Source organism: Mangifera indica, chromosome 4 (genome assembly GCF_011075055.1).
Source record: "Mangifera indica cultivar Alphonso chromosome 4, CATAS_Mindica_2.1, whole genome shotgun sequence".
Lineage (NCBI taxonomy): Eukaryota > Viridiplantae > Streptophyta > Magnoliopsida > Sapindales > Anacardiaceae > Mangifera > Mangifera indica.
The window spans coordinates 14,458,524-14,483,064 of record NC_058140.1 but is presented as its reverse complement, the minus strand read 5'-3'; the positions used below and the strand labels follow the sequence as shown (position 1 = coordinate 14,483,064).

Sequence of the window (24,541 nt, the reverse complement as noted above, 5' to 3'; positions counted from 1 at the left end):
AAAAAATATATTATTATATAATTAAGTAATTTTAAATTAAGAATAAAATAGTTTATAATCATATGATGATATATTATATATATACTTATATATATGTATGCATAATATTGCTTATATGATATACATATCTTGAGTTTGGAAAGTGTATTGTTGGGAGGGATTATGTTGAGTCCCCTATTTTGAGAGACGAATTTAGTTGATTTGGAAGGGCAAGAGTTGAGTGAATTGCCTTTGATTATCAAGAATTCGAACGATAACAATGCTAATTCAAATTCTATTACAAGTAACTAATCTAAATAACAAATCAAGGAAAAATTTGCGATAACATAAGAAGATGTTTATACTTAATATTTAAAAATAGTTCAACGTATTTTCTTAACTTTAATTAAAATATTGATAATTGATATTTATATTAAACATTCAATATCACTAACATAATAAATGTATTATTTTATCTCTATCCCTTTCTTGTAAAGATGACCAACGATGAACATAGAGAGAGAATATGGTTGGAGATTGTAATAGTCATTGAAAGTAGTGGTGAAAAAAAATCTTAAAAGAAAATGATTACTTTTCATATTTTGAATGAGAAAAAATTGTTAAATTTTTAAACTTAAAAAGAAAATATGATAATTTTTTAATTAAATCAAATTTTTACTTTTGATCATAACAATGAATTTTAACAAAAGAGTAAATATTTAAGTTGTTAAAAGTTAATATATGAGTTTGAGATTTCACCAAACCTTAGGTGGGGATAAGTTTTTTGGCCATTAAATCAATGTTAGGCTACTCCAAATATCTTTTATTGCCTGTTGGGAAATCAAATTTAAGATATAATTACTCTCTTTCGTAAGTTTTGTGTATCTTTTTTAACCATGATAATGAACTTATGACACAAAAAGAATATAACTCTATATATCAATCAAACTATGAGAAAAAATTAAATTTAAGATATAATTATACTCTTTCGTGAGTTTTGTATATCTTTTTAACTTATGAAGATGAAACTTATAAAATGAAAAAAATATAACTCTATATATCAATCCAACTATTAGAATTCAATGTTTGTATTTGGCCAAATGACTATTTTTCACCCAAGCTTTGATAAAATGATGTATTCCTACTCTTTAAGTTTAAAAAAATCAATTTCCCACTTATTTGTAAATTTTAAAAAAAATCTATTAATTCTTTATAAAATTATTGAAAAGATAAAATAACTCTCTAGCTAGATAACAATTATGTCTCCAAAAGTTTATTAAATAAATTTTATATCCCTAATTTATGTTAATTTTAATTAAAAATAAAATAAATTACTAGAATAAGTATAATTAAGAGTGACAATAATATACAATCATATGTTTGGGTAAAGTTGTAATTTTTTTAAATTTAGGGATGATAATGAAAAAAATTAAGGGCTTTTTAGAAATTCTAAAAATTGTGGGGTATTTTAAAATTTTAAATTTCAATATATTCTTCAATAGTTTTAAAAATTACAATTGTTTGAGGGTGAAAATTTGGCTTTTTCAAACTTGATGGGTACAGAGTCATTTCATCAAACCTTGGGTGTGAAATAGTGATTGAGCCTAAATCCCAAACGAAAACGCCCAAAGGTAAATGGGTTATCCAAACCTATCCCCAGCTAGCCCAATCCAACTGGCTCGGGTGATTAGCCAACTAGCCCAACCCAATCTGCATTGGCGCCTTCAGATTTCTCCGTAAATAGATTTCATTTGGATACTTTCCCTCTTCTCCTTGTCAAAGAAGCATTCCGAAGAGATGGAGAAGCAGGAGAGCCAAAACTCATCATTAGATGAAAATCCAAAGCCATGGCAGTCTTATCACACTGTTTACACCAACGCCAAAGCAGGTTTTCTCCGCTTCACCGATTTCTAATTTTACTGTAACGATGTCGTACTAGTCAACTTGAATTAATTTCAAATTCAATTGGATAATTTTTCCTTCGACGCGAATTTGAAATTAATTATGTCGTGATTCTGAAATTTTCTTTTTAGTTTTAGCTAATCAGTTTTTGCATGAAACGATGGTGTTTAAGGTATGGATGGAGTGGACAAGGAGAAAGTGCAAAGAGTTGTGTATGAGATGAGCAAGGGATCCAAGTATTATGAGAATGAGGAACGCAAGGAAGCCTTTATAAGGCAGAAGATAGAACACATGCGTGCTCGTTGTGCCGAGCTTACACCACATGATATTTCACACCATCAGAAGGTGCATATATAATTATACATTCATAAATGTTATAATTCACTTCATTATTTCCATATTGAGTATCATATGTACACTGTTCGAATTATGCTTGTAATATACAGTTCTTTATTTATTTTCAATCTTTAGTGTTGATGCAGAATTTCAAGAACTAGAACTATTAGATTTCTATTAATTAGCCTCCCAATTTTCATTTGCCAAAAAATCTGTAGATAGTTGCTTCTTTGCGAAGTCCTGCCAGAGCCAGATGCTTATGTGAAAAGTGCTTTTGTTAAGAAGTACTTATTTCAAAAGCATTCTTGAACATACTATAAGTAATTTTTCTTACATTCATGCCATTAAAACAAGGACAACAGTCCACATGTATGTTTGTATTTCTGTCGCGGCATAGTCTTATTCTGTTGAAATTGGGGAAATTTCTTTGGGCGAGCGGTTATTCTAATTTTTTTTTTTTCATCTGAGAGCATGAAGTAAAACAGACTGTTTAAATCTTGCTGAATGATGCTTGCCACTTAAATTTAGAGTTTATTCAGGTTGCAGATAAAAGAGTTGCAGAGCTAGAAGCTACACGTGACCTGTCTAGAACTTGGCTACATATAGATATGGATGCTTTCTATGCAGCTGTAGAGACATTGAGCAATCCCTCTTTAAAGGGCAAGCCAATGGCTGTTGGCGGAATGTCAATGATATCCACTGCTAACTATGAGGTTTGAATTGTTTACTGCAGATTTCTAGGGAAATCATAAATGATATTTTACCAGTCTTATGCAACCCATGCAAAGATAAGTGCTTACAACTATAAATTGTTACCAAATATTTTTTGAACACAGTTTGATCATTTTGTAGGCCCGAAGGTTCGGGGTTCGTGCTGCAATGCCTGGCTTCATTGCACGTAAACTGTGTCCAGAGTTAATTTTTGTTCCCACAGATTTTAAGAAGTACACATATTACAGTGATTTAACCAGAAAAGGTTAGACTTCTGCTATCAGAAAAGATTTTTGGATTTGACATGCAGTTATCACTTACAAATCTCTTAATTTGCTCCCTTGCCATTTTAGTTTTCCACAGCTATGATCCTAACTTCATGGTGACTAGTTTGGATGAAGCATATCTTGACATAACAGAGGTTTGCCGAGAAAGGGGCATTAGCAGTGCAGAAGTAAGTCAGTGCATATAAAGTGCTGCTAATTTCCCGTGCATAACATATTTCTATCTTCATTCATTTGTTTTGTTCATGCTTATATAGAGTTATGCTTATCAAGTTTTTCTTATAGGTCTTATATTGTTTTCTTGTTTTGATATATGAAGATTGCCGAAGAACTCAGAGCCAGAGTTTACAAAGAGACTGGTTTGACCTGCAGTGCAGGAGTAGCACCAAACCGCCTACTTGCTAAGGTTCTTCTGGCTATTCTGTAAATATATTTGTAAATTACTAAATTATATTTTGCATGGATGTCATCCTCTGGTCTTCTGAACTTATCAAACAGCTATGATGAATTTTAATGTAAAAGTATCCATTCATTCCAGTCTAATAAAGTCTACAATTCTGCATAAGAAGTTTTTTTTTTTTCTCATTGTAGAATAAGAAACATTTAAAGGAATTATGAGGTATCTTCTTCAGGAAGTTCTTTCTGCAATTTTGGTGAAGAAAAAAGTTGAAAGTTCAATCTCTTGATGAGTGATAAACTGTTAGGATCCCAAGTGCAAGGTATGAGACTTGGATCTCACATTGGAAAGTATGGGCAACTAGTGTGGGGTTTATATGGCCTTGGACTCTCCCATTTCAATAGCTAGTTTTTGAGGTGTGGTTCTCCTAAGGTTCGTATCATAAACTTTGGTGGAGAAAAAAGATGAAAGTTCAATTAGTTGACGAATAATAAATTTTGGTGTAGAAAAAAGAATAAAGTTCAATTTTATGGCCTGCAAGTTAGTTTGGTTGGTAATTTGTTCAGTGATCAGTGTGCCATTTGATTTCAAGTGAACAGTTGTATTACACCTAAATTTTCTGGTTAAATGTGAAGCACAGGGCTGTTCAGTTGAGAACAGATGAGAAGTTTGTCTAAAGCATAGATGAGGATTATGGGATTTCAAGTTGCACAAGTCACAAAGCTAGACGGGAGATATAAAAACGGATTTTAGACCTTTGAGACTTATCCCAGTAGAATACAACAAAAAAGTATTTTTGTAATTTATATTTGAGTGTATCAACTTTGAAATGCAAGCATCATTGTAGTTGGTGTGTTTATATTCTAATATTCTTATGAATGCTTGTAATCTATTTTCTTTTCCATCACTTGCTTATTTGTCATGTGGTTGAGTAGGAAAATGAATTAGAAACTTGAGCAATGCAATATTTTACCATTGCCTTTTATTTTATTATTGATAGAATACTGTTGAGTCTTATCTATCTTGTAGCTTCGTCTATCATCTGCAGGAAGTATTTGAATCATTTGCCTTTACAATTTTTTTCTTTCTTTAACTTTTCACAATTGAAAATTATTGTTCATTAGTTGGCTGTTGCATGCATAATATTTTCTCTTCCCTGCTAGCTTTTTTTTCCTTTTAAAGTTAGATTAGCACACATTCATAAAGTTATTAATCCTTCAGAGAATATCATTTTTCCATCCTCAGGTTTGTTCAGATATCAACAAGCCAAATGGACAGTTTGTTTTGCCAAATGACCGGATGGCTGTGATGACATTTATATCATCCCTTCCTATACGAAAGGTTTATATGTGATTTGCTAATTTCTTAGAGAACTTTGCAGCATCTTATTTGAAACAATTCTTTTTTTGTGAAAGGACATCTTTGAGATGGTACAAATCAACACAATAGACATTCTTTCTAATATACACATAGCAAACTGTATCTACAGATTGGAGGCATTGGTAAAGTCACTGAGCATATTTTAAGAGATGTTTTTGGAATTAATACATGTGAGGAAATGCTGGGAAAGGGCAGTTTTATCTGTGTGCTTTTTTCAAATTCCACGGCAGGTTAGCACACTGGTCAGTTTGTTCCACTCTTCTATAATTGTTATCAGATGATTGTATGTAAATTAATATGTGTATGTAAAGATCATTGTATGCAAATAAATATGTGTATGGAAAGATAGATGTTAACCAATCAATACTTTATTTTAGTGGTCTGTTGCTTTCTATATAGTTGAGGGCCCCATTTTTCGTAAGATCTTTATCTTACCTTTACTGGGGTCTTCCCCATTTGCATTTCTTGTTTTCTCCTTTTGCTTGGAGGGTTAGTGGTTTGGGGTGATTGCATTTTCTATAATTTTAAGTTGATAATAATAGAATAAATTTGAAAGCAAGAGCAGTAATGTTGGATATTCTCTCAACAATTCATACAGAACAAGAAATCAAGTGATCAGTTGAATGATATGTGACATAACAGGGCATTTTGATATATACTCTGCAGATCAAATTAAAGTGATTTCTGTTGAGTGCATCATTACAGATTAATTGATTGTAACTTGTATTTATGTTTTTTAAATGTCTTCACAAACACACAATCACAGGCAACTTCCACATAGGAGAAGCAATGCGATTTTGTTGGCTTCTGAAGATATTGTCAATTATTGCAGATTTTTTTCTCTCTGTGGGACTGGGGCTTGGAGGTACAGCCACCCCTCAAATCAGGTTCAGAAAAAGTATCAGTAATGAGAGAACCTTCTCAGCCACAAAAGACAAGGCATTTCTATATCAGAAATTGGGTAAGTGACTTAAACATTCTGTTCTTTCCTATCAAAATGAATATATTGTGAGGTAATGCTTTGTTATAGAGCCATTGCTTGCTATCATCGGTCCATTCTTTTGCTGTTCCATTTCTGAAACTCGATTCCAGATATTTAAGTAACATGCTAAGGCCTTTCTAAACTGTCGATATTTTATCGGTATTGACATTACACCTGAACTTTGTACTAAGACCCAAATCTTAATGGTCCATTTGGATTTGGTTTGATTTTGCCTCAGTGGGTGCTGTGTGGCATTAAGATCATGGAAATACGGTAAGCTACTATTCAGATGACCCTAACAGCTGCTGTGTGGAGAATTTGGAAGTGCAGAATAGTCATGCTGGAAATTTGAGAAGAGCTGAATAGTGGTGCTTTTAACAGAATTGAGTCAGTTGAACTAGGGATCTAATTTAATATTTTATTGAGCCTTTGATTTTAACTGAAGAGTTTTATTTTCCGCTGGTCTGTATTGCTTTTCAGCTTCATTTTTTAATTTCTGAGTCCAGTACCAAACCAGGTGCATATAATTAGAGCTTGTAAGTTTTTGACACAACCCTTTAATCTGACATGACATATAAAAGAGTGGATTTGGGTTGAGGGTTTTTTTTACATGAATTCTAATTCGGGTAGCATTCGAGTCAATTTATTTGCAATTGAGTTGTGTTCAAGTTGACCCTTCATAATCCAAACACGGCTCAAATATGTGTTGTTTCACGTTCAGATCATGTTGGGTCAAACGGGTTGAACTGGTTGCATTTTGATACAATACATTTCTTAACCGAGTCAATGGATTTTTTTGGGTTGGGTGTTTTCCGATACAATTTTAATCCGGGTTTAGGATCTTCTAACCTGAAGTTTGAAATGACACCTCAAAGGCACTAATTGCCAAGTCTAAATATATTATTATTTACAATGATTGGGATAACTGTGAAGAAATTAGCAATTTTTATTTGATATTAAGAATCATAAGCTGTCTTGATAAGTAATCAAATATATCTTCCTCCAACCATGCCTTATCAAGATTATACCTGCAGCTGAAATTGCAGACATGTTATCTGCTGACATGGAAAGAGAGGGTCTTCATGGGCGAACATTAACTCTTAAACTGAAAACTGCTTCTTTTGAGGTACATCTGAATGCTCCAGTACTGCTTATGTAGAAAAATGAGAGTGAATTGTGATAATAATAGTGTGAACTTATGTTGTTTCTTGTTAAGTGTCCTTACAATTGCAATTTTTTTAATTCTTATTGAACATTTATTTTGCTTCTTTGTTTTCATCACTAGTGTATTATCCTTGCTCTGAAGCTTCATAATGACAAACTGCTCTCTTCAGGTTCGGAGCAGAGCAGTCACTTTGCAAAAATATATTTGCTCTAGCGAGGACATATTAAAACATGCTTCAGTGCTACTGAAGGCTGAACTTCCTGTTTCATTAAGACTTATAGGTAGAAAAACACCTCGATGATTTACGATATAGTAAATTTTTTTTATATATCTAAGTGAGATAGTAAATATATTGCTAGTTAGAAAATTAATCTTGCACCTTGTGGAGTTCATATTTTGACAAAGAAATTATTCTCTTCTGTCAGGCCTGCGAGTATCTCAGTTCAATGAAGAAAAGTTTGGTGCCCCGACAGATCCTACTCAAAAAACTCTCAACAAATTTATAATGTCAGGAGATGCTTCTAGGAAAAATGTTGGGGATGAAAATTCCTTGGGATCAGATGTCAGTGATCAGCATTTCATGCAAGATGAAGAAATTAGTATCTCCCTTGATATTCATGAGACAAGTCATTGTGAATTTACGAATCCATTTGATAACAAATGTGTACCAAATCTGGATGACGACAATCATAGATTCGCCTACAATGTTGGTGAAGCAGAGAATATTATTGAGCCTTCAAGTGATGAAATTGAAGAAGAGGTGCGTGTCAAGCTGAAGAAAGGTCAACTTGGTTCTTAATTTGAATGAATGAACATCATTCTCTTTATACCATTTAGAAATTTTAGTTCATATTCATAAGTTTATCTATTTGTTCTCTTCTAGATCAATTCCTTTTTCAAATAGCTACATTGTGCATTTCTATTTGTTTAGGAGAATAAGTCTGACATGATAAGGTATTCTCCCAATATCACCAGAATGGAGTTTCACGATTTTTAGAAGCCAATTCTTCTGATTCCCAGCAATCTGAAGGCAGGCACCATGACAGAATTGAGGCAGCTAATACCCTAGACAAAGAGGCTTTGTCTTCATCTAATCAGGAAAGTAAAAATTTCTGGGTGGATGACTACAAGTGTTCAATATGTGGAATAGAAATGCCACCAACTTTTATTGAGGAAAGGCAAGAGCACTTTGATTTTCACCTTGCTCAGAGGCTTCAGAAGGAGGAATCTGGCACCAAGTTGAGAACGCAGATACTGCAGCAAAGGTAGTGTATATTTTAATTTAGTCCAGTTCTTCTGTCTTGTCCTTGTCATCTGTAAAAATGCTTGAAACAGTGAGATCTGTTCCAGGTGCTAATTATTTTAATAAGTTGAAGTCTGGTTAATTTGTATAAAATCATTTATGATACTTGAAATATAGACAAATATGGACAGATAAAATGACATTATATTCATGACAAATATAGAGACATGTTCTAGGATTAAACAACTCTCATATTTGGAAATCAATTAGTGTAGCAAACTTTCTCCTTTGGTAATAGGCTCACAGTTGGAACTGATTTTGTCTTGAGTAGCAATATTAATGAACAAATTGTTTTAATTATTCTCATTTCCATTGTTTATGTGGAATCCAAATTTGATCTAATAATAATAAAGAATTATCAGGCGTTTCAGTAAGGATCCTGCAAGCCATGGTAAACGTAAGAAGCTGAAATTGAATAAGAAAGAAGGCAGATATCTTCCCATCGACATGTTCTTTGTGAAGAGCAATCAGAACTTCTAGCATCATGGTATTTATTTTTATCTAATCCTGTATATATGTTTTGTCTTTTTTTTTTTTTACATCATAGTCAATTTTAGAGTATTCACTGGTAGTATTTATTTCATTATTTTCAGCAGCACTATGTGCAGCAAAGTCGAAAATGTAATTTAGATAATAATTTAAATGCCAGTAATAACAGCTCTTTGGTTCAACTTGTAGTTTAGTGGACAATTTCAATTATTTTTACATAAACAAGTTCATAGTTATTGCCAAGCTATCCGTTGAATTGAACAAATGGGATGGATTATCGAACTTGACTAATTGCTTATATTTTTTCGTTAAATATTAAGAAATTAATATTTCAAGTTCTTATTTGGCTACAGTTCTTGTAAGTTTGTGCTTGGCTCGTGTTTGATTTTCGATTTGCTGTTGCACTAGCATGGAGTTTAACTGGTTGTTGGTCGTATTTGGTTTTTGGTTTATTGTTGTTCTAGCTTGGAGTTGGGCCAAATTTATCTGAGTTGGCTTCGTCTTAATTTCTTTTGGATTTGGATTTAGGTATAGCATTTGGTGTTGGGCTTTGGGTGGTTTCATTTGGTTTTACTTTTTTAGTTGAAAAATAGATTTGACAAACAAAAGTGGGGGCCAAAACAAGATTTGACAAACATTGAGCAAACAAAAGTTGTGGAACAACCATATTTTATTTGGTTTAAGAGTGCTTTTTCATGTATCATCGGCTTGTTTAGTTTAAGATTTATGCGCTAGCTATGCTATACAGCTATAGTTCATCTTTAGCGAATAATTTGCGGAGGGGAAAGAAGAATATTCAAAATCTAAATGTTATTTTTGTGTATAATGTTGTTAGACAAGATTCTTAAGATGGTTCAATGAAATTAGTAGCATCACCTGTTTTAATTCCAATGGCGGAAACCTAAATTGGACAATTTTTTTTGGCTAAAACATAGATTCATTAAGTTTTTGGCCCTGGATCTCTTGGTGTTCTTGATTGTGAAGACATCCTCATGTATCCCTTCAAACATCCAACAAAGATTTTGGTTGAAGTTTTGTCATTGTATTCTTCTGTATTGTTATCGCCCACCATGTAAAATTGTCAGTGGTTGAGATATGGTAATTAAAAAAAAAAGTGAATGAGTGCAAACAAAACAAGAAAAGGAAAAAGAACCTAAAAACAAAACAAAACCAACAAACCCCAAGGAGCTAGATATCCAAAAAATTATTACTTAGTTGAGGAAGATGGAAAAGGAAAAAATGAAAGCTTTCAAAGATAGAGGTCCATCAATATTGAGATAAAGCCCGATTGAAAATGAAAACCGGTGAAAATGAAGAGGATAAGTGAATATAGGGCTAAACAAGCTTTTGTTTATGTTAAATTCAAGATTAAAATTTTTCATTAAAATAGTTGAAAATATTTTAATCATTAATAATAATGATAATATAATAATAATAATTATTACTATTTTTAATCTTCTTCTTTCACGGAAACATTTTATAAAATTGATTTTATTAATTTAATAGTTTAATATAAATTGTTTAATCTAAAAAAATGAGAAAACCGTTTTAATAGAGTAGTATTTATAAAACAAAGAATAATGGTGTGTATATTTATTTTTTAATATATAAATAAATATATATAATATTGTTATATAATAAAATATAATTTTATTTTTAATTTAAAATTATTTAATAATATATATAAATATGTATTTATTTATATAGTTAAATAAGTAGACGTAATTTTACTCTCAAACAAATTAATAAAATAGAGAGCATATATCTGCAACGTGTCACTTTTTCCGACAGTTAAGTTACTTCCGAGCATGACAATTAACCGAAGCATACTCTGCAAATATAGCAAAAATGGAACTTCCTCACCCTCTTCCAAAATCCAGATTCTCTTATCCAAGTCCAAGTCCGTCAAATCCTTCTAAAACCCTAATCACATCACCTTCAATCATTCCAATTTCCAAAATTTCCCGTTCTCTCGGAAAAACCATCACCCTATATGAACTAAACAATGATGTCAAGGAAGCTGCAACTATGCCGACCATGTCAGACATTTTGGCCTCTTCCAGGGCCCAGAATCTTGACCTTCTCCTCCAAACTTTTGGACCCTTTTTCAGAATCACAGCCAGGAGCTTGGAAACGCAGAATGAGCTCGGGAGGGCTGAGGGGCTCATAAGGGTCTGGTTGCGAGGCAGAGTTCTTCACTTGGACTCCATTAGACTAAGGAGAGAGACATTGGGCATGGAGAGATCAATCTTCGGTATTGGTTTGTTCGTTGGAGCTGCCGCGGTTAGATATGGGTATGATTGTGGTTGTGGAAGAGCTGAGTTACTTGCTATTAATGACTCGGATCTTTACCATAACAAGGTTCTTGCATTGTGCTTGACTGATTTCCCTTTTCATTTCACATTGTTGTAATCTATATTTCTTTTGACATTTAGAGTTTGTTTTGAATGATTGTTATGTCTATCTTAGCCATTCCTTTTCAAGACCTTTTAATGAGTTAACATCAGTACATGTTTGATGTGTGATAATGACAAAGTTTAGTAAGCTAATTTCTAAATGAAGACTTGCTAGGTTTGGAGATTGGATTTTGAATTCATTACACTCTTCAGAGTTTGGTGCTTGTACTTGTTTTATTGAAGGAAAACATATGAATTAGATAAATAAGAGTGCCTTAGAAGGTTGGGGTGGTTACCTAGATTTCCACTGATAAATAATCAATCTTTTTTAAGCTTGAGTAGGTGAGATGTTCATTATAACCACAAAAGCACTTTTGAAATGGTCCTCTATATATTACAGATTACTTAGATTGTTGATTTTGTATATAATTCTTGACTTGACTTTTTCTTTCCTCAGCTTGTTAGGTTCTACAAAAGGATCGGCTTTAAGGTTGTGCATGAAGTGACCGGCTCAACAATTGGAGACTGGGGTCACATGTTAGTCTGGGGAGGAATTGGGACCCGAATGGAAGCTAATGTTGAAGAGCTTCTGATGAAATGGTGCCGCAGGTTCAAATCTCAGAATTAATTTCAGTGTGATGTTGCTTGAACAGATTCTATAGACACGTGTGTTAATATAATGGTTTGACTCTACATATGATCTGAAAACAATTGGTTATTGAACACCAGAAGACTGTAGTTGAGCTTGGATATTAGCACTGCACTGACTTCTCGATGGCTTGAGGTTTCTAATTTTGGGTTTTTTCCCACAAACAAATGCCTCAATTCTGCCATTAGGTTGAGGACAAACCATTGAAGGCTCATCCAGGAAATAGGGAGAAAAAGGTACTGCTCCTTTGATTTCTTGAATGGATAGTATTATAATTTATGCTAGAGAAAGATTTAACTTTTTAGCCACTGGATTGTAAAAAACGTTATACTCAAACTGATGGTTATACTTGCAAGCTGAAACAAACAAAACGTCATATATTGAAGCACTATTCAATATTCTTGTTTTCATGAATCCCTGAAAAATTCTGCTCCATTAGATTGGAAATAACATGATACTCAAAACTGGTAACCATGCTTGATGTTGAAGGAACCTTCATTTGAACAGCACCGCATAATAAACTTACAATCATGTACACTTAATGTAATATCCACAGGTACTTAGCAAGTTCAATTATGTCTTTTTATTTAAATTTGAGTTATTGATGAATTGTAAATTGGGTTAAGTTATAGAAATTGTGAAAATAAGAACAGCCATGCATGAAGTTACTTGCCTGTACTTAGTCATGTATAATTTGCATGACTTTTCATCATGGTATGAATTAGAAGGATTGCTTAGTTGAACCTGGCAAGACAACCATGGCATAGACTCACAAAATTACTTGCTTTTATTTGATGCATAGCTTACACAACTTTTTATGCTTAAGTATGTTAATAGATTGACAAGGGTTTTAGTCCTTACTTGGTTATGCTTGCAAGTTTACTTTGATGCTTGCATAATTTATGAACTTTCCAATTTTTATGGCCGATACAAGGTATGCAAAGTGTGGTTTCTTTCTTAATCCAATGTCATGTATTTCTACCAGGCCGGTAAGGTCCATCTATGAAACTCATGCCAACAACCTTATTCATAACTGACGATCAAATGATTAAGGTTCTGTACCTCAGTGGAGCTGAAATGAGGCAATTTCAAAGAAACTATAGTCCCCGTGAATGGCAAAAAGTTTCCACTGAAATTTACGCTTGCTGAAAGCTTAAACAAGAAAACTATATAGTAGATGCTTAATGCCGAAATATGTGCAGCCTTTAAATTTGATCTCGGATCACTTTAAGGAAATAAACTGACCTGTGATTTCGAATCAACTTTACACCAATGGTAGCATTCTTGCAATTTACTTTGCTGCAAGATTTGCAGTAGAGTACCTTCCAAGTTTGACAGCCGCTGAACCTATTTTAATTTTACTTGAAAACATAGGAGCATGCAATGATACATTGAATGCTGAATCATCACAAGTTTACAATGGAATCATACCAATGCGTCTGGACAACAAACAACAAAATCGAACAGAGACAGCTGCTAGTTATATACATAACATCAAGGTAGACCAAAAAAAAACAAAAAAGGTCCAAGGTTAATTTAAAAAAAAAAAAACAGGTAAAATAAAGTTCTGACCACTAAACCAGTTCATCAAGATAAAATATCCAAGCTGTTGTTCATTTCAACTCTCCCCCAAGGCTATTGTTGTTGTTGCAATACTGTTGCTCTATTCCCTCCCACACCACTAATTACTCCCCCTCTTTGTTCACAGTGTCTGCCAAACTTTACTTGTTTCTATTTGACCTCCTAAATTCAGGAAATCTTTTTTTTTCTAGCAGAAGTCTTAATCCTCTTCTCCTTCCCTGCTATATTAGAATTCACTACAGGTGGTTGCTTAGGAGAGTCTGAGGAATAACAGTACATCACTGGATCTGTAGAGAAGGAATTAGAAGTTGCTAGCCCTGGTGCAGGCTGAGGAGTATCATGTTGAGCCTTCTCAATAAGAGCAGAAGTTGGTTCTCTGCTTATCTCTTTTTCAAGATCAGTGGCTTCTTGGGAAGGTGTTTGTTGTTTCTCTTCCATATGATCCTCATTTGCCTCCTGTGAAGCTTTCTTCAGGACCATTGCCTCAATCTATTCTACCCTAGAATCCATTGAGCTTTTGCATGCCCATCCCCACAGGGTCAGAGGTTTCAGAAAGTGGTTATGTGCAAGACAAGCTTGCATAGTTGTGTAGATTTAAGACATGATCCACAGTTTAGTTTTTTAACTCAACATAGTTCCATACATTATCTTAGTCTGATCAACACAAAACAAAATTTAAAGATCAAAGTTTAAAGTTAAAGTACAATTTTTAAAAGAGTTTTCAGTTACATAAACATTTTCAATGCGTAAGTCTCAATTGTATTATTGCACCTGTTTTAAGATGATGTTTTATATTATTTGATTGAAAGAAAACATTTCATAAGTTTCTGTATTGTGAATGTAAAGTGCTTTAAGAATTATTTTGGTGATTTATTTATTAATAAAACCATAGTTTATGTGTGAATTCGGTGAAAATTATTTGATTTAAATAATTATTTACGTGTAATATTTCGAAAAAGAAATTTAAAAAATTTCTAATTTCTTTTTTAAAGAAAGATTTCCATACTATAGATTTGTAATAAAAAAATAATAAAGGATAACCGATTAAAGAGATAATTAAAATTTATATATTTGACAATATTATGTGAATTATGCATCCTCGTACCCCATTTTCCAAAATTCAGTATTTATCCTTAACAAAATTTTTAACAAACTTATCATATTTTTTTGTTTATATGTTTATCTGAAAATATTTATTATTAATATAATCACTTCAAAAGGGTAAAGAGAAAAAAAATTTATTTTTATTTTTTTTCGGGCTGTTGACCCGTACTTATGAATAGTACCTTCATCGTGTGGCCATGATCACATCTTGATGCCGGCAGATAATATATTCAACAATTTTTTTTTTTGGGTAATTCATTCAATAATATTTTGTGTATGAAATAAATCCCGGACTCAGAGCTCCTGTTACACACTGCTACCGCTAGTGAAAAAACCCTAATTCTCAAATCAAGCCAATGTCACGACGCGAGGGTCGAGATTCTGAATCCAGACGACACCGTTCTAGATTTGACCGAGAACCCAGGTGCCATTTCTTCTCTTTTGCATCAGTAATGTTAAAATCCTGATGGGTTTTTTGGGGTTGTATGTTTGATAGAAAATGCCCAGTCCTTTTCTACTGTTCGTGGAAACAAATTTATCTTCTTGTTAAAGAGAAATGAATGAAAACATGTCTTTTTTAAGCACTGTATATGAAATTTAGTTGAAGAGGCAGTCTAATTTAGATACTTACCGCGAAAGGAAATTATCTTTTGTCTTTTATTGAACTTGTAAATGTGTGTGTGTGTGCGTGTACGTGTTTTTATATTTATGCATTATCTATTGCAAGTGCTTATTTTGGATCTTATATTGCAATATGGTGCTCTGAGTGATTTCCTTTGCCCGCTCATTCTGTTGTTTATTGGAGCATCTGTGTGAGATTGGGTGAATTCGATATCTGGTAAACCAATGAAATTTTATTTATTCATATAGCTTATATGTTCTAAATTATGGAGCTTATGGGTGGACATCTTGCTGGTGAAAGGGGATAAGCCTATGAGGAAAGGAATTATAGGACTCTAGTTTTTCGCCTCATTCTTTCAAATATTTTAATTTCTGTGGCATCTGTTTATTATTACCTCTATGTTATTTTCTTGTGGGTTTGGTGCAACAATTTCTTCTCCTACAAATGTTGATTATTCTCTGTGCCCTCTCACATAAAATCAGTTGTCCTATTCTGAATTTCACTTGTTTTTCTGATGAGTATGTATGCTAATAATCTGATGTATGACTGATTGGGTTGCGTGGATTGCATAATCTTTTCTCTGTGAAATGTAGTTGCAGCATGATTTTAGTTACCTAAGCTTATTTAGCATTCTAGGAGCATGTGACAATCACCTATGGTTCTTAAATCATAGTTTGGCTTCTCATAATTACTGGTGTTCCTAGTCCTAAGAAGTCTAGGAGGGATGGAAAACCTGCTGCAGAGAGGGTACCCAGCAACAATAATTTGGATTTTGAAGACCACGTAGACCAGGATCAAACACGCCGACGCCGGCTGCAAGATGTATTACCACTTGAGGCTCAATCTGCACCTGATACTGAGGCTGCAACTGTGTGCTGGACCAAAGAAGCTGACAAGAAATCCAATGCACTTCATGAGAAAAACAAGGATCCAACTGATGTACCTCGCTCTCGAACTTATTTTCAGGTTTTGGTGTTAGTTTATGAGTGTTCATTATTCAGTAGTTTGTTTGTTCTTCTGTTAACTGATTTGGACAGATTTGCTTATATAAATTATTAACTAATGAAATGCTACATTCTGAAAGTATTTGCCACTATTACATCTAAGATATTTGTGGATTTCATTGTGCATATAGTCCCTGCTATGTTGAAAGAATTTGTATCTAGATTGGGACCATTGGCAGCAATTGAAGTTAGAAGTTTCCGTTCCCATCAAAAGTAGGACTTTCAAATTTATTTAGCTTTGGTTTGTTACTTAAAGGAAATAAAGAAGTTCAAACAACTGCAAATATTCCAGGTTTTATCTCCACATTCATTGGCTGAGATATCTACATATGATTTCATTGATTCTGATGATGAATGAATGGAGGGAACTCCTTTTGAAATTAGAGAGGGAAATATAATTTTCTTTCCTTGTCTGAATGTTGGTAGATTTATTTCGGTAATTGCTGATGTATGCCCGGCTGTTGTACCAATTAGATGTGACCACACACCTTGGTCCATATATTACTGTGTGGTTGTCTGTGCTTGTGCAATTGTGTGTGCTTACGTTATAAACCATAATAGACACAGTACCATATATTACTGTGTGGTTGTCTGTGCTTGTGCAATTGTGTGTGCTTACATTATAAACCATAATAGACACAGTAATGTGATAAAATATAATAGGATCGTTGAACATTTAAGCACAAATCTTTAAAATATAAGGAACTCTAACACGTGTCTTGTGAAATTCTTCTTCCAGTTATTATTAAATCAAATTAAATGGAAGCCAGTTATGTTGCATGCATAAAAAGTGTTAGTGGAATATGCCCTTTGCTCACTGTTATTCAAGAAAGTAATTGGTCATGTGTTTATGTCTCTACACAATCTGTGCCCAAAAGTTTTTGAAACATGCTTCCAGGTTGACTTGGGAAATTCTTCCACACTCCGGATTGATCATTTTCTCAAACTGAACAAGCCTGTATTTTTTGTTAAATTTAATTGCTTGGTTGTTATTCAGTGTATGCAAACCTTAATTCTAGGCTGATGTTGTGGGATTCTTGTTCGGCCCGTGCATGCAAGTGCTTCCGTGTATGTAACAATCTTAGGCTTGCCTGTGCGTGTCTTATAACAGCACGATGAGCGTGGTAATGCCGGGCAAGTTGGTCGAAGCTTTAGTCGTGGAGCTGCTTCTGGTGAGTGTTAAAGTTTCTTCTCAAGAATATATATTTTTTTAATGGAAAAAGGCATGAGCTCTATGTTAGTTTGATGTATAATGCAAAGTTTCATTTAACATTTTGTGAATGTTATTGCTGTCTAAACACAAGCTGATGCTCCTTGATCTGGATATTCCTGTGCATATAGCTACTTTATGGTTTGAAGCTTTGATATTGTTTCTTGTGCCAAATTTCCATCTCTTACTATTACTTCTCTTTAAGATCGAGAATTGCGGAGGGATTCAAGGAGTCAAAGAAATGAAAGAGCTGCTGATAAGAAAGAAGCATATGATACACGGCCAAGAGATGAGAAATCACATGGGAAGGTGGTTGACAACAGTGTTTGGTGCCATGATGAATTCTTCAAATTGGAGACTGATCCACCTCCACCTGCCCACAAAAGACGAGCATTTAGGGAAGAGAAAATCTCATTGGACTCTGGAAATGTGGATAAAGCAGTAGAAGAGTCAGCCAAGGTGAGTCGTCCTGACCGTCCTGTACTGGGAAGTGAAAGAAGGGAGCAGAGAGGCCGTGACTTCCACCATTCAGATAGAGTTGAGAAGCCACCTACAGGAGATAGGTTGGCAAACAGGGGCGAAACACAAAGGGTTGGCTATCTATCGAGACTAAGGGATGGCAGTGGTGGTGGTCGTGGTGATTACAGGGGAAGAGATAGATTTGAAGGAAGGCAAGGGTTTCGCCCAAATGGTACTCGAGGTGAAAAGTGGAAGCATGACATGTTTCAGGATGCTAACAGGAGTCCCACCCCCAAGGATGAAGAAGATCAGATTGCAAAAGTGGAAGCACTCTTAGCTTCTTAGTAATTAAAAAGCTTAAGATTTTAGGGTAGATCTGAGTTTGCAATGCATGTTGTGGTTTGTTTTTGAAGTTGACCATTTGATCCAAAAATATAGTTCTTATTGACATGAAGTAGGCGCAAAATTTTGTGTTTGTGCGCATGAATACTGCTATGTGGTGGCGGCCTTTCTGAATTCAGACTATTTTCTTTAACCTTCATGAATCGACCATTTGTGTGTGGACTGGAGACCCATTTTTTTAATGAATTCAAAGCTTATAATTTTTAATAAAACTATGTATATAATTGAGTATATAAATAATGTGTTATTATATGATTGAATTATTTTGAATTAAAAATAAATTAATATTTAATGATACAAAGACATCATTTTTATATTCGATGTATATTGTATGCTTATAACATTACCCAATTTCATAACAACTAGATTAATAATCATTTTTGTTTTTTGTATTACTATAGTTCCTGTAATCTATTCCAACAAATTCGAAGATTTATATATATTATTTTACGAAAATTTGCTTTAAATTTTTAAAAAATATTTATGCATTCGGGTTTGAGGATTTCTTATTTCTTTGCCAATTAAACGACGCCGTTCACTGCTTTCCGCACTCAGAGGCAGTATTCAGCAGAATCCCTGGTCGCACAAACCAAACACAAAAATACCGAGAAAATGAGTTACCGCTCAATCTTCGACGGCGGGATCCTCAGAACCGAATTCGAAAAGGCTGGAATCAACACTCACTTCATTCACACTATCTGGAAGTGGGCTTGTTTTTCTTTTTCTTTTTTGTAACATAATTATGCGAATATTTTTTGCATTTTTTTTAACCGTAGCAATCTTACATACTCTTATTTTATAAACAAAAAGGTTTGTGATTGAAAACCCCAACTGCGAATGGGACGAAATCCCATCTTTACCATCGGTTGTTTACCCTCTGCTTCGCTCTAAATTCAAGCCTCTCACTTCCACTCTTCACTCTGCCATCCAATCCAGCGATAACGTCACCACCAAACTCCTCGTCAAGTTGCAGGTACTATAACTGACACTTATTTATTGTTTGTTAGAATTTATGAAGTGCTTTGTTGTTAATATTTTGTGGAATTGTGTTATGTGATGATTTGAACTGCAGAATGGTAGTTTTGTGGAGGCTGTGATAATGAGATATGATACTCGTTTGGGAAAATATTGTGGGAAACCTCGCCCTGGTGGTCCTAGGTCCACCTTGTGCATTTCATCACAGGTAACCTTTTCTGCTTGGTTTCCTGAATTTCGATTGTTGTGCTCATCTGCCTGTCATTAAGAGTTTTTTAAATCATTTGTTTACAGGTTGGCTGTAAAATGGGTTGCAAATTTTGTGCCACAGGAACCATGGGGTTTAAAAGCAATCTTTCTTCTGGGGAGATTGTCGAGCAGTTGGTTCATGCCTCTCACTTGTCAATTATACGCAATGTGGTTTTCATGGTAAGCTGAATTTCTAGCAATTATTGTATCAATTATGAGATGATTGTGTTTGAATATATTTGTTTTATACATTGTTAATTTATTAACTTTATATTGAGGATCATTAGGTGGGGTTCACTTAGGTCATGCATTATGAGCAAACAAATTAGTGAGGAATGATAAGTTCTGTGATGTAATTATTGTCAAACATGTATCTAATGTATGAATTGCTAAGTAATTGTATGTTGAATAAACTTTGTTTAGACCTTAAATTTTTCAAAAAAAAAAAAAGTATTAGGAGAAATTTTATTGACAAACGTCCTTGCAAATAGTATTGATTGTGCCCTTTTGTCCCATTTTTCTAAATTTATATACCTCACTGTGTGTGAATTACTGTAGAGGGGTTGTTTTTCTTAAAATTCTGGATTTTTAAGTTTATGTCTTGTTTTTTTCCTCTTAGTTTAAAATCACATTAAGTCTCTCTGCTACAATCCCGAGTGCAAGGTATGAAACTTGAATTCCGTATAGGAAAATATGAACTTCTGATGTAGGCTTTTATATGGTTTTAGGTTTTTTAATCTCAATAACTAATTTTTTGGGTGTGTTTCTCTTAAGGTAGATATCATTTGGTATCTGAGTCACCATTATATTTTTTAGTTATAATTGTGTGATTTGGGTGGTGATGTCAACATTGCACCATTTACATAGGGCTAGCAAGGAGCTAATATACAACCAACCAGTATGGACGTCGGGGCTGTAGAGAATAGTGGTATGTTATGATCTCACATGCAATGTATGAAACTTAGATCTATATTGGAAAACATTAACTTCTAATATGAAGTTTATATGAGTTTGGACTTTCAAATTTCAATAATTACTTTTTGGGGTGTGGTTCATATCATTAATGTTAGGATTAGAATAATAATAGAAATAATGAAAATAATTGAATTGGATAATAGTTGAATAATTAAATTTTAAGATAATGATTGAATGAATTATAGAGAATTAAATATTTTAATAGAGTTTGAATTAGGATAGGATATTACGATATGAGAAGAATAAAAGGGAAGCGATAGTGAGGAAAAAGGAGAAGGAAATTAGAATTTTGGGTAGCTTAGTTATGGGTAGCCTTAAAGCTGATTTGGGAGGTCATTGGCTTTTTGAATTGCTAGATTGGGAGACCCCAAGTCACCGACTCCTCAGATTGTCAATTTATCTAATTGGAAATCCCCTTTATCGATAAAATAGCTTATGTTTTCTTTATTCATTTGTGTTTTTTTGTTGTTTTGGTTGAATATTGGCTAAAATCCTATCAAATAGTATCAAAACGATGAGATTCGGCAAGAGAGAAAGAAAATCGGTGAGATATGGTGCTAGGAAGACAAGTCGTCACCGGATGGGCTTTTTGGAATACGAAGTCATGGCAAAGCTTGGATCAAGCAAAGGAGGTTTGGATCGAAAAGGGTGGGAGGCAAGGAAAGTCTAATTGGCCAACAGGGAGATTGATTGTTGTTGAAAAAGTGCAAATCGACAACGAGAAGGTCAATAGTTGTGGCGATACTTGAGTCAAACAAATTGGTGATGAAAATGGTGTAATCGATGATCAGATGTGTCAGGGAAGATGAATCAATGACTGAAAGATGTGTGAGGAGTCGATTCAAGGTAAGGAGAACTCACTGGAAAATGAAAAGTCGCTGTAGTGGTTGGGAATGATGAAATTGGCAGGGAATGGTGATGGTGGAAGGCGAATGAACACCAAGATGATAATCCAATGCCGGGAAGTGGCCAGAAAAGGGGAAAATGGTGAGTTAAGGCATGGTGAAGATCCAGTTGTACACTGGAAGAAGAAGCTTAAATGGATGAGAAGGCAAAGTAAAAAAAAGCAAGGGGGAGGACAAAAAAAAAAGGAACAAGAAAGAGAGGAAAAAGTAAGAAAATATATCTGGACAGCTGGTTTTTCAAAAAGAAAAACTATTCTGGACAGTAAAAAAACTTTCCATGAAAATACTTTCCAATTCTTCTAGGATAATATTTGAATAATGGAATTAGGATAATAGTGAAACTAGTTGAATTGGATAATACTTAAATAATGAAATGTTAGAATGATGATTGAATTAATTATAGGAAATTAAATATTTTAATGAAGTTTTATTAGGACTGTGTATTATGATATGAGAAAAATAGAAGTTAGTAACAGTGGGGAAAAAGGAGGAGAAAATTAGAATTTTTTGCAGCTTAGCTGTGGGCAGCCTTAGGGCTTTTGTGAGGTCACTGGCTCCTTGATTTGCTAGATTGAGAGGCCCTGACTTCTCGAATTGCTGGTTTATCTATTTGTAAATCTCCTTGATCAATAAAATGGTTTCTGTTTTCCTTTTTTGTTTATGTTTTTTTGTTGTTTCAGTTGAATATTGACTGGGATCTAATCACTCTCACAGACTGATACTATATTACATGAAGTGAGCCTGCAATATCATCCAACATCATTACTCTAAATTAGGTTGATATGTATTGTGTACCTTGCTTCTCTATTTTTTGACCAGGGAATGGGGGAACCGTTGAATAATTATAACTCCTTAGTGGAAGCTGTTCGTATAATGACAGGATTACCATTTCAGCTGTCACCAAAGCGAATAACAGTGTCAACGGTAAGTATTGTTAGTTGATAGTTACAATTTTCTTTCTATAGATTTCACTGAATAAGTATATAGAAGCTCATTAGTTATCATAATTTTTTTGTTTAAGCATCTGAGTAGAACTCTTCTACTGAATATTCATGAAAATTCAGCTTTGTAAGTACTTGCCATGGTATAGAACATGTGAATTTTTTGTGAATTGCGTACCACGTGTTCAGATGAGACCCTTTTGCCGTTTTCCCTGCTCTGGTTCTCATTTTTCCTTTTTCATTTGATAAGTCCAAGTGCAAGATCATGCAATATTTCTTATGAAGAAAAATTCAAATCAATTGGGATCATAAAAATTACATTGATTATGTAAAAATGGCATAATGGCGTATTAATGCAGGAGACACTTGACTTACAAGCCTGCCAATTGCATCTAATCTTCCTGTAGGTTGGCATTGTTCATGCTATCAATAAGCTTCATACTGATCTACCAGGTTTGAACTTAGCTGTATCCCTTCATGCACCAGTTCAAGATGTCCGTTGCCAGATAATGCCTGCAGCTCGAGCTTTTCCTCTGGAAAAACTTATGAATGCACTTCATGTATATCAAAAGAATAGGTAGCAATTGATTCACAAATGTTTCTTGAAAATTATTTTTCAATTCTCTCTGTGTCTCTCCACCTCTCTTTTTGTGAATCATTTCAGATTTTAACTAATTTTTGAATCTTAAACTTTCAGTCAGCAAAAAATATTTATTGAGTACATCATGCTGGATAAGGTGAATGATGAAGAGCAACATGCTCACCAGCTTGGCAAACTGCTAGAGACATTTCAAGTGGTAAGCTCTTAAATTTTTAACTTGGGAGTATGGGGAATAATTTTGTTATTTTATCCTTGTAAGACAGCCTCTTTTACATCTGTGCTAATCTATGGACAAACTTCATTAGTGATGTTGCAAAGGCCTAGAAATTTCCTTATATTTCTTGGTAAAATTGTTTTACATATATACGGCCAGTCCACTGGCCTATCAGAAGACGTTAAAAAAGTTCTAAATTAATAACATATCTGAGCTTATATGCAATTAAATAATTGGATTGGTATCTATTTGACCAGATTTGGGAGTTTGAAATGGGGCCACTAATTTTATCTGTAAGTTGTCCGAATATAGTCTGAAATTCCATTTGTGTACTCTAACCAAGTATTATTATAAACAAAAATAAAGACATAGTTAAGTTTTAAACTCACTTAGAGATCTATACTTAATCAATTTGAAAACAGTCACATTGATCATTTAGCCCTACTGTGGTATATTGGGGTATGCTAATAATGAGGTTGGGTGTATGATCATTTATAGATTTCTAGCTTATACAGTTATGTCACTTCATATGCACTTCTTTTTTCCAAATCTTTTATCTCACTTAAGTGCCCTGGAGCAGGTTGTGAATTTGATACCCTTTAATCCAATTGGCACTTTAAGTCAATTCAATACCAGCAGCGAAGAGAAAGTGTGTAGCTTTCAGAAAATTCTCAGAGGTACCTATAACATCCGGACAACCGTTCGTAAGCAAATGGGCCAGGATATAATGGGAGCATGTGGTCAGCTAGTGGTGAATCAATCTGATACGAGGTCTGTTGAGAATACGGGTCGCATGACTGATATCGAAGATTTCGGTCTTTGATTATCGAACTGCAACTCCCTTTTATTCTCCTTTTTTTTTTTGTTTGTGTTTTGATTTTTTTATAGTGCCCAATTGACCAATGCGTCTGAAATTATCTTTGAATACCTTGTATCTACTCTTTTTAGAAATTATTAATATTAGATGAAATTTATCTCATACCTTGTTCTTATCAGCAAATTGTTTTAGACATGCTGAAAGCGCAATTTGGAGTGTGTTTTTGTGATGCCAGAAATTGTTGACTATTGAGATGCTTAAATGAATTTGATTTAGGTACTAATGATGATCCTATCATTGGGTATTCAAATATGAACATATTATTAGTCTATTTGATAAGATCATATGCTGCCATCTTATCCACTTCCAACTTCCAAATTGGATATTAATTTTAAAGTATTATCGGTTGGTCAATTCTAAAATCCAACACGGTCTGAGAAATGCGGCCGTCCCTCAAGATTCTACAGCTACGAGAAAAGTATTAAAAAAGATAGCAGACATTTGGAGAC

General features: G+C 33.8%; 4 protein-coding genes across 5 annotated transcripts; all 4 read left to right on the top strand.

The window, feature by feature from the left end:
* The first annotated feature begins 1,756 nt into the window (after positions 1 to 1,756).
* On the top strand, positions 1,757 to 9,110 carry LOC123213045 (DNA polymerase kappa). The gene is made up of 14 exons (XM_044632374.1): positions 1,757 to 1,867; positions 2,054 to 2,226; positions 2,757 to 2,930; positions 3,070 to 3,193; positions 3,282 to 3,382; positions 3,532 to 3,618; positions 4,855 to 4,950; positions 5,099 to 5,219; positions 5,822 to 5,950; positions 7,006 to 7,097; positions 7,306 to 7,417; positions 7,562 to 7,896; positions 8,112 to 8,401; positions 8,802 to 9,110. The coding sequence occupies exons 1-14, from the start codon at positions 1,777 to 1,779 to the stop codon at positions 8,917 to 8,919; spliced, it is 2,043 nt and encodes a 680-aa protein (XP_044488309.1). The 5' UTR covers positions 1,757 to 1,776; the 3' UTR covers positions 8,920 to 9,110.
* A 1,590-nt stretch (positions 9,111 to 10,700) lies between these two features.
* Positions 10,701 to 12,387, top strand: LOC123213801. The gene is made up of 2 exons (XM_044633390.1): positions 10,701 to 11,289; positions 11,782 to 12,387. The coding sequence occupies exons 1-2, from the start codon at positions 10,777 to 10,779 to the stop codon at positions 11,950 to 11,952; spliced, it is 684 nt and encodes a 227-aa protein (XP_044489325.1). The 5' UTR covers positions 10,701 to 10,776; the 3' UTR covers positions 11,953 to 12,387.
* Positions 12,388 to 14,863: 2,476 nt separating this feature from the next.
* LOC123213800 lies at positions 14,864 to 18,488 on the top strand. 2 transcript variants are annotated; one of them, XM_044633388.1, is made up of 4 exons: positions 14,864 to 15,082; positions 15,985 to 16,219; positions 17,396 to 17,456; positions 17,700 to 18,488. In XM_044633388.1, the coding sequence occupies exons 1-4, from the start codon at positions 15,015 to 15,017 to the stop codon at positions 18,296 to 18,298; spliced, it is 963 nt and encodes a 320-aa protein (XP_044489323.1). In that variant the 5' UTR covers positions 14,864 to 15,014; the 3' UTR covers positions 18,299 to 18,488. The 2 variants fall into 2 exon arrangements, with proteins under 2 accessions (XP_044489323.1, XP_044489322.1); XM_044633387.1 differs by having other exon boundaries at positions 14,867 to 15,082; positions 15,985 to 16,246.
* A 375-nt stretch (positions 18,489 to 18,863) lies between these two features.
* On the top strand, positions 18,864 to 24,194 carry LOC123212731 (dual-specificity RNA methyltransferase RlmN). Its single transcript, XM_044631895.1, has 8 exons — positions 18,864 to 19,059; positions 19,166 to 19,328; positions 19,428 to 19,538; positions 19,625 to 19,759; positions 22,279 to 22,383; positions 22,808 to 22,977; positions 23,098 to 23,197; positions 23,796 to 24,194. Exons 1-8 carry the CDS (start codon positions 18,968 to 18,970, stop codon positions 24,036 to 24,038), a joined length of 1,119 nt encoding a protein of 372 aa, XP_044487830.1. The 5' UTR covers positions 18,864 to 18,967; the 3' UTR covers positions 24,039 to 24,194.
* Positions 24,195 to 24,541: the final 347 nt, after the last annotated feature.

Excerpts from the sequence above, each read along its gene's own strand:
- LOC123212731 (XM_044631895.1), top strand. The coding sequence starts at position 18,968 with ATGAGTTACCGCTCAATCTTCGACGGCGGGATCCTCAGAACCGAATTC. Across the intron at positions 19,539-19,624 it reads CCTTGTGCATTTCATCACAG|GTTGGCTGTAAAATGGGTTG; the intron begins GTAACCTTTTCT and ends ATTTGTTTACAG. Across the intron at positions 23,198-23,795 it reads TGCTAGAGACATTTCAAGTG|GTTGTGAATTTGATACCCTT; the intron begins GTAAGCTCTTAA and ends GCCCTGGAGCAG.
- LOC123213045 (XM_044632374.1), top strand. The coding sequence starts at position 1,777 with ATGGAGAAGCAGGAGAGCCAAAACTCATCATTAGATGAAAATCCAAAG. Across the intron at positions 4,951-5,098 it reads CATCCCTTCCTATACGAAAG|ATTGGAGGCATTGGTAAAGT; the intron begins GTTTATATGTGA and ends CTGTATCTACAG. Across the intron at positions 5,220-5,821 it reads TTTTTCAAATTCCACGGCAG|ATTTTTTTCTCTCTGTGGGA; the intron begins GTTAGCACACTG and ends CAATTATTGCAG.
- LOC123213801 (XM_044633390.1), top strand. The coding sequence starts at position 10,777 with ATGGAACTTCCTCACCCTCTTCCAAAATCCAGATTCTCTTATCCAAGT. Across the intron at positions 11,290-11,781 it reads CGGATCTTTACCATAACAAG|CTTGTTAGGTTCTACAAAAG; the intron begins GTTCTTGCATTG and ends TTCTTTCCTCAG.
- LOC123213800 (XM_044633387.1), top strand. The coding sequence starts at position 15,015 with ATGTCACGACGCGAGGGTCGAGATTCTGAATCCAGACGACACCGTTCT. Across the intron at positions 16,247-17,395 it reads GCTCTCGAACTTATTTTCAG|CACGATGAGCGTGGTAATGC; the intron begins GTTTTGGTGTTA and ends GTCTTATAACAG. Across the intron at positions 17,457-17,699 it reads TAGTCGTGGAGCTGCTTCTG|ATCGAGAATTGCGGAGGGAT; the intron begins GTGAGTGTTAAA and ends CTTCTCTTTAAG.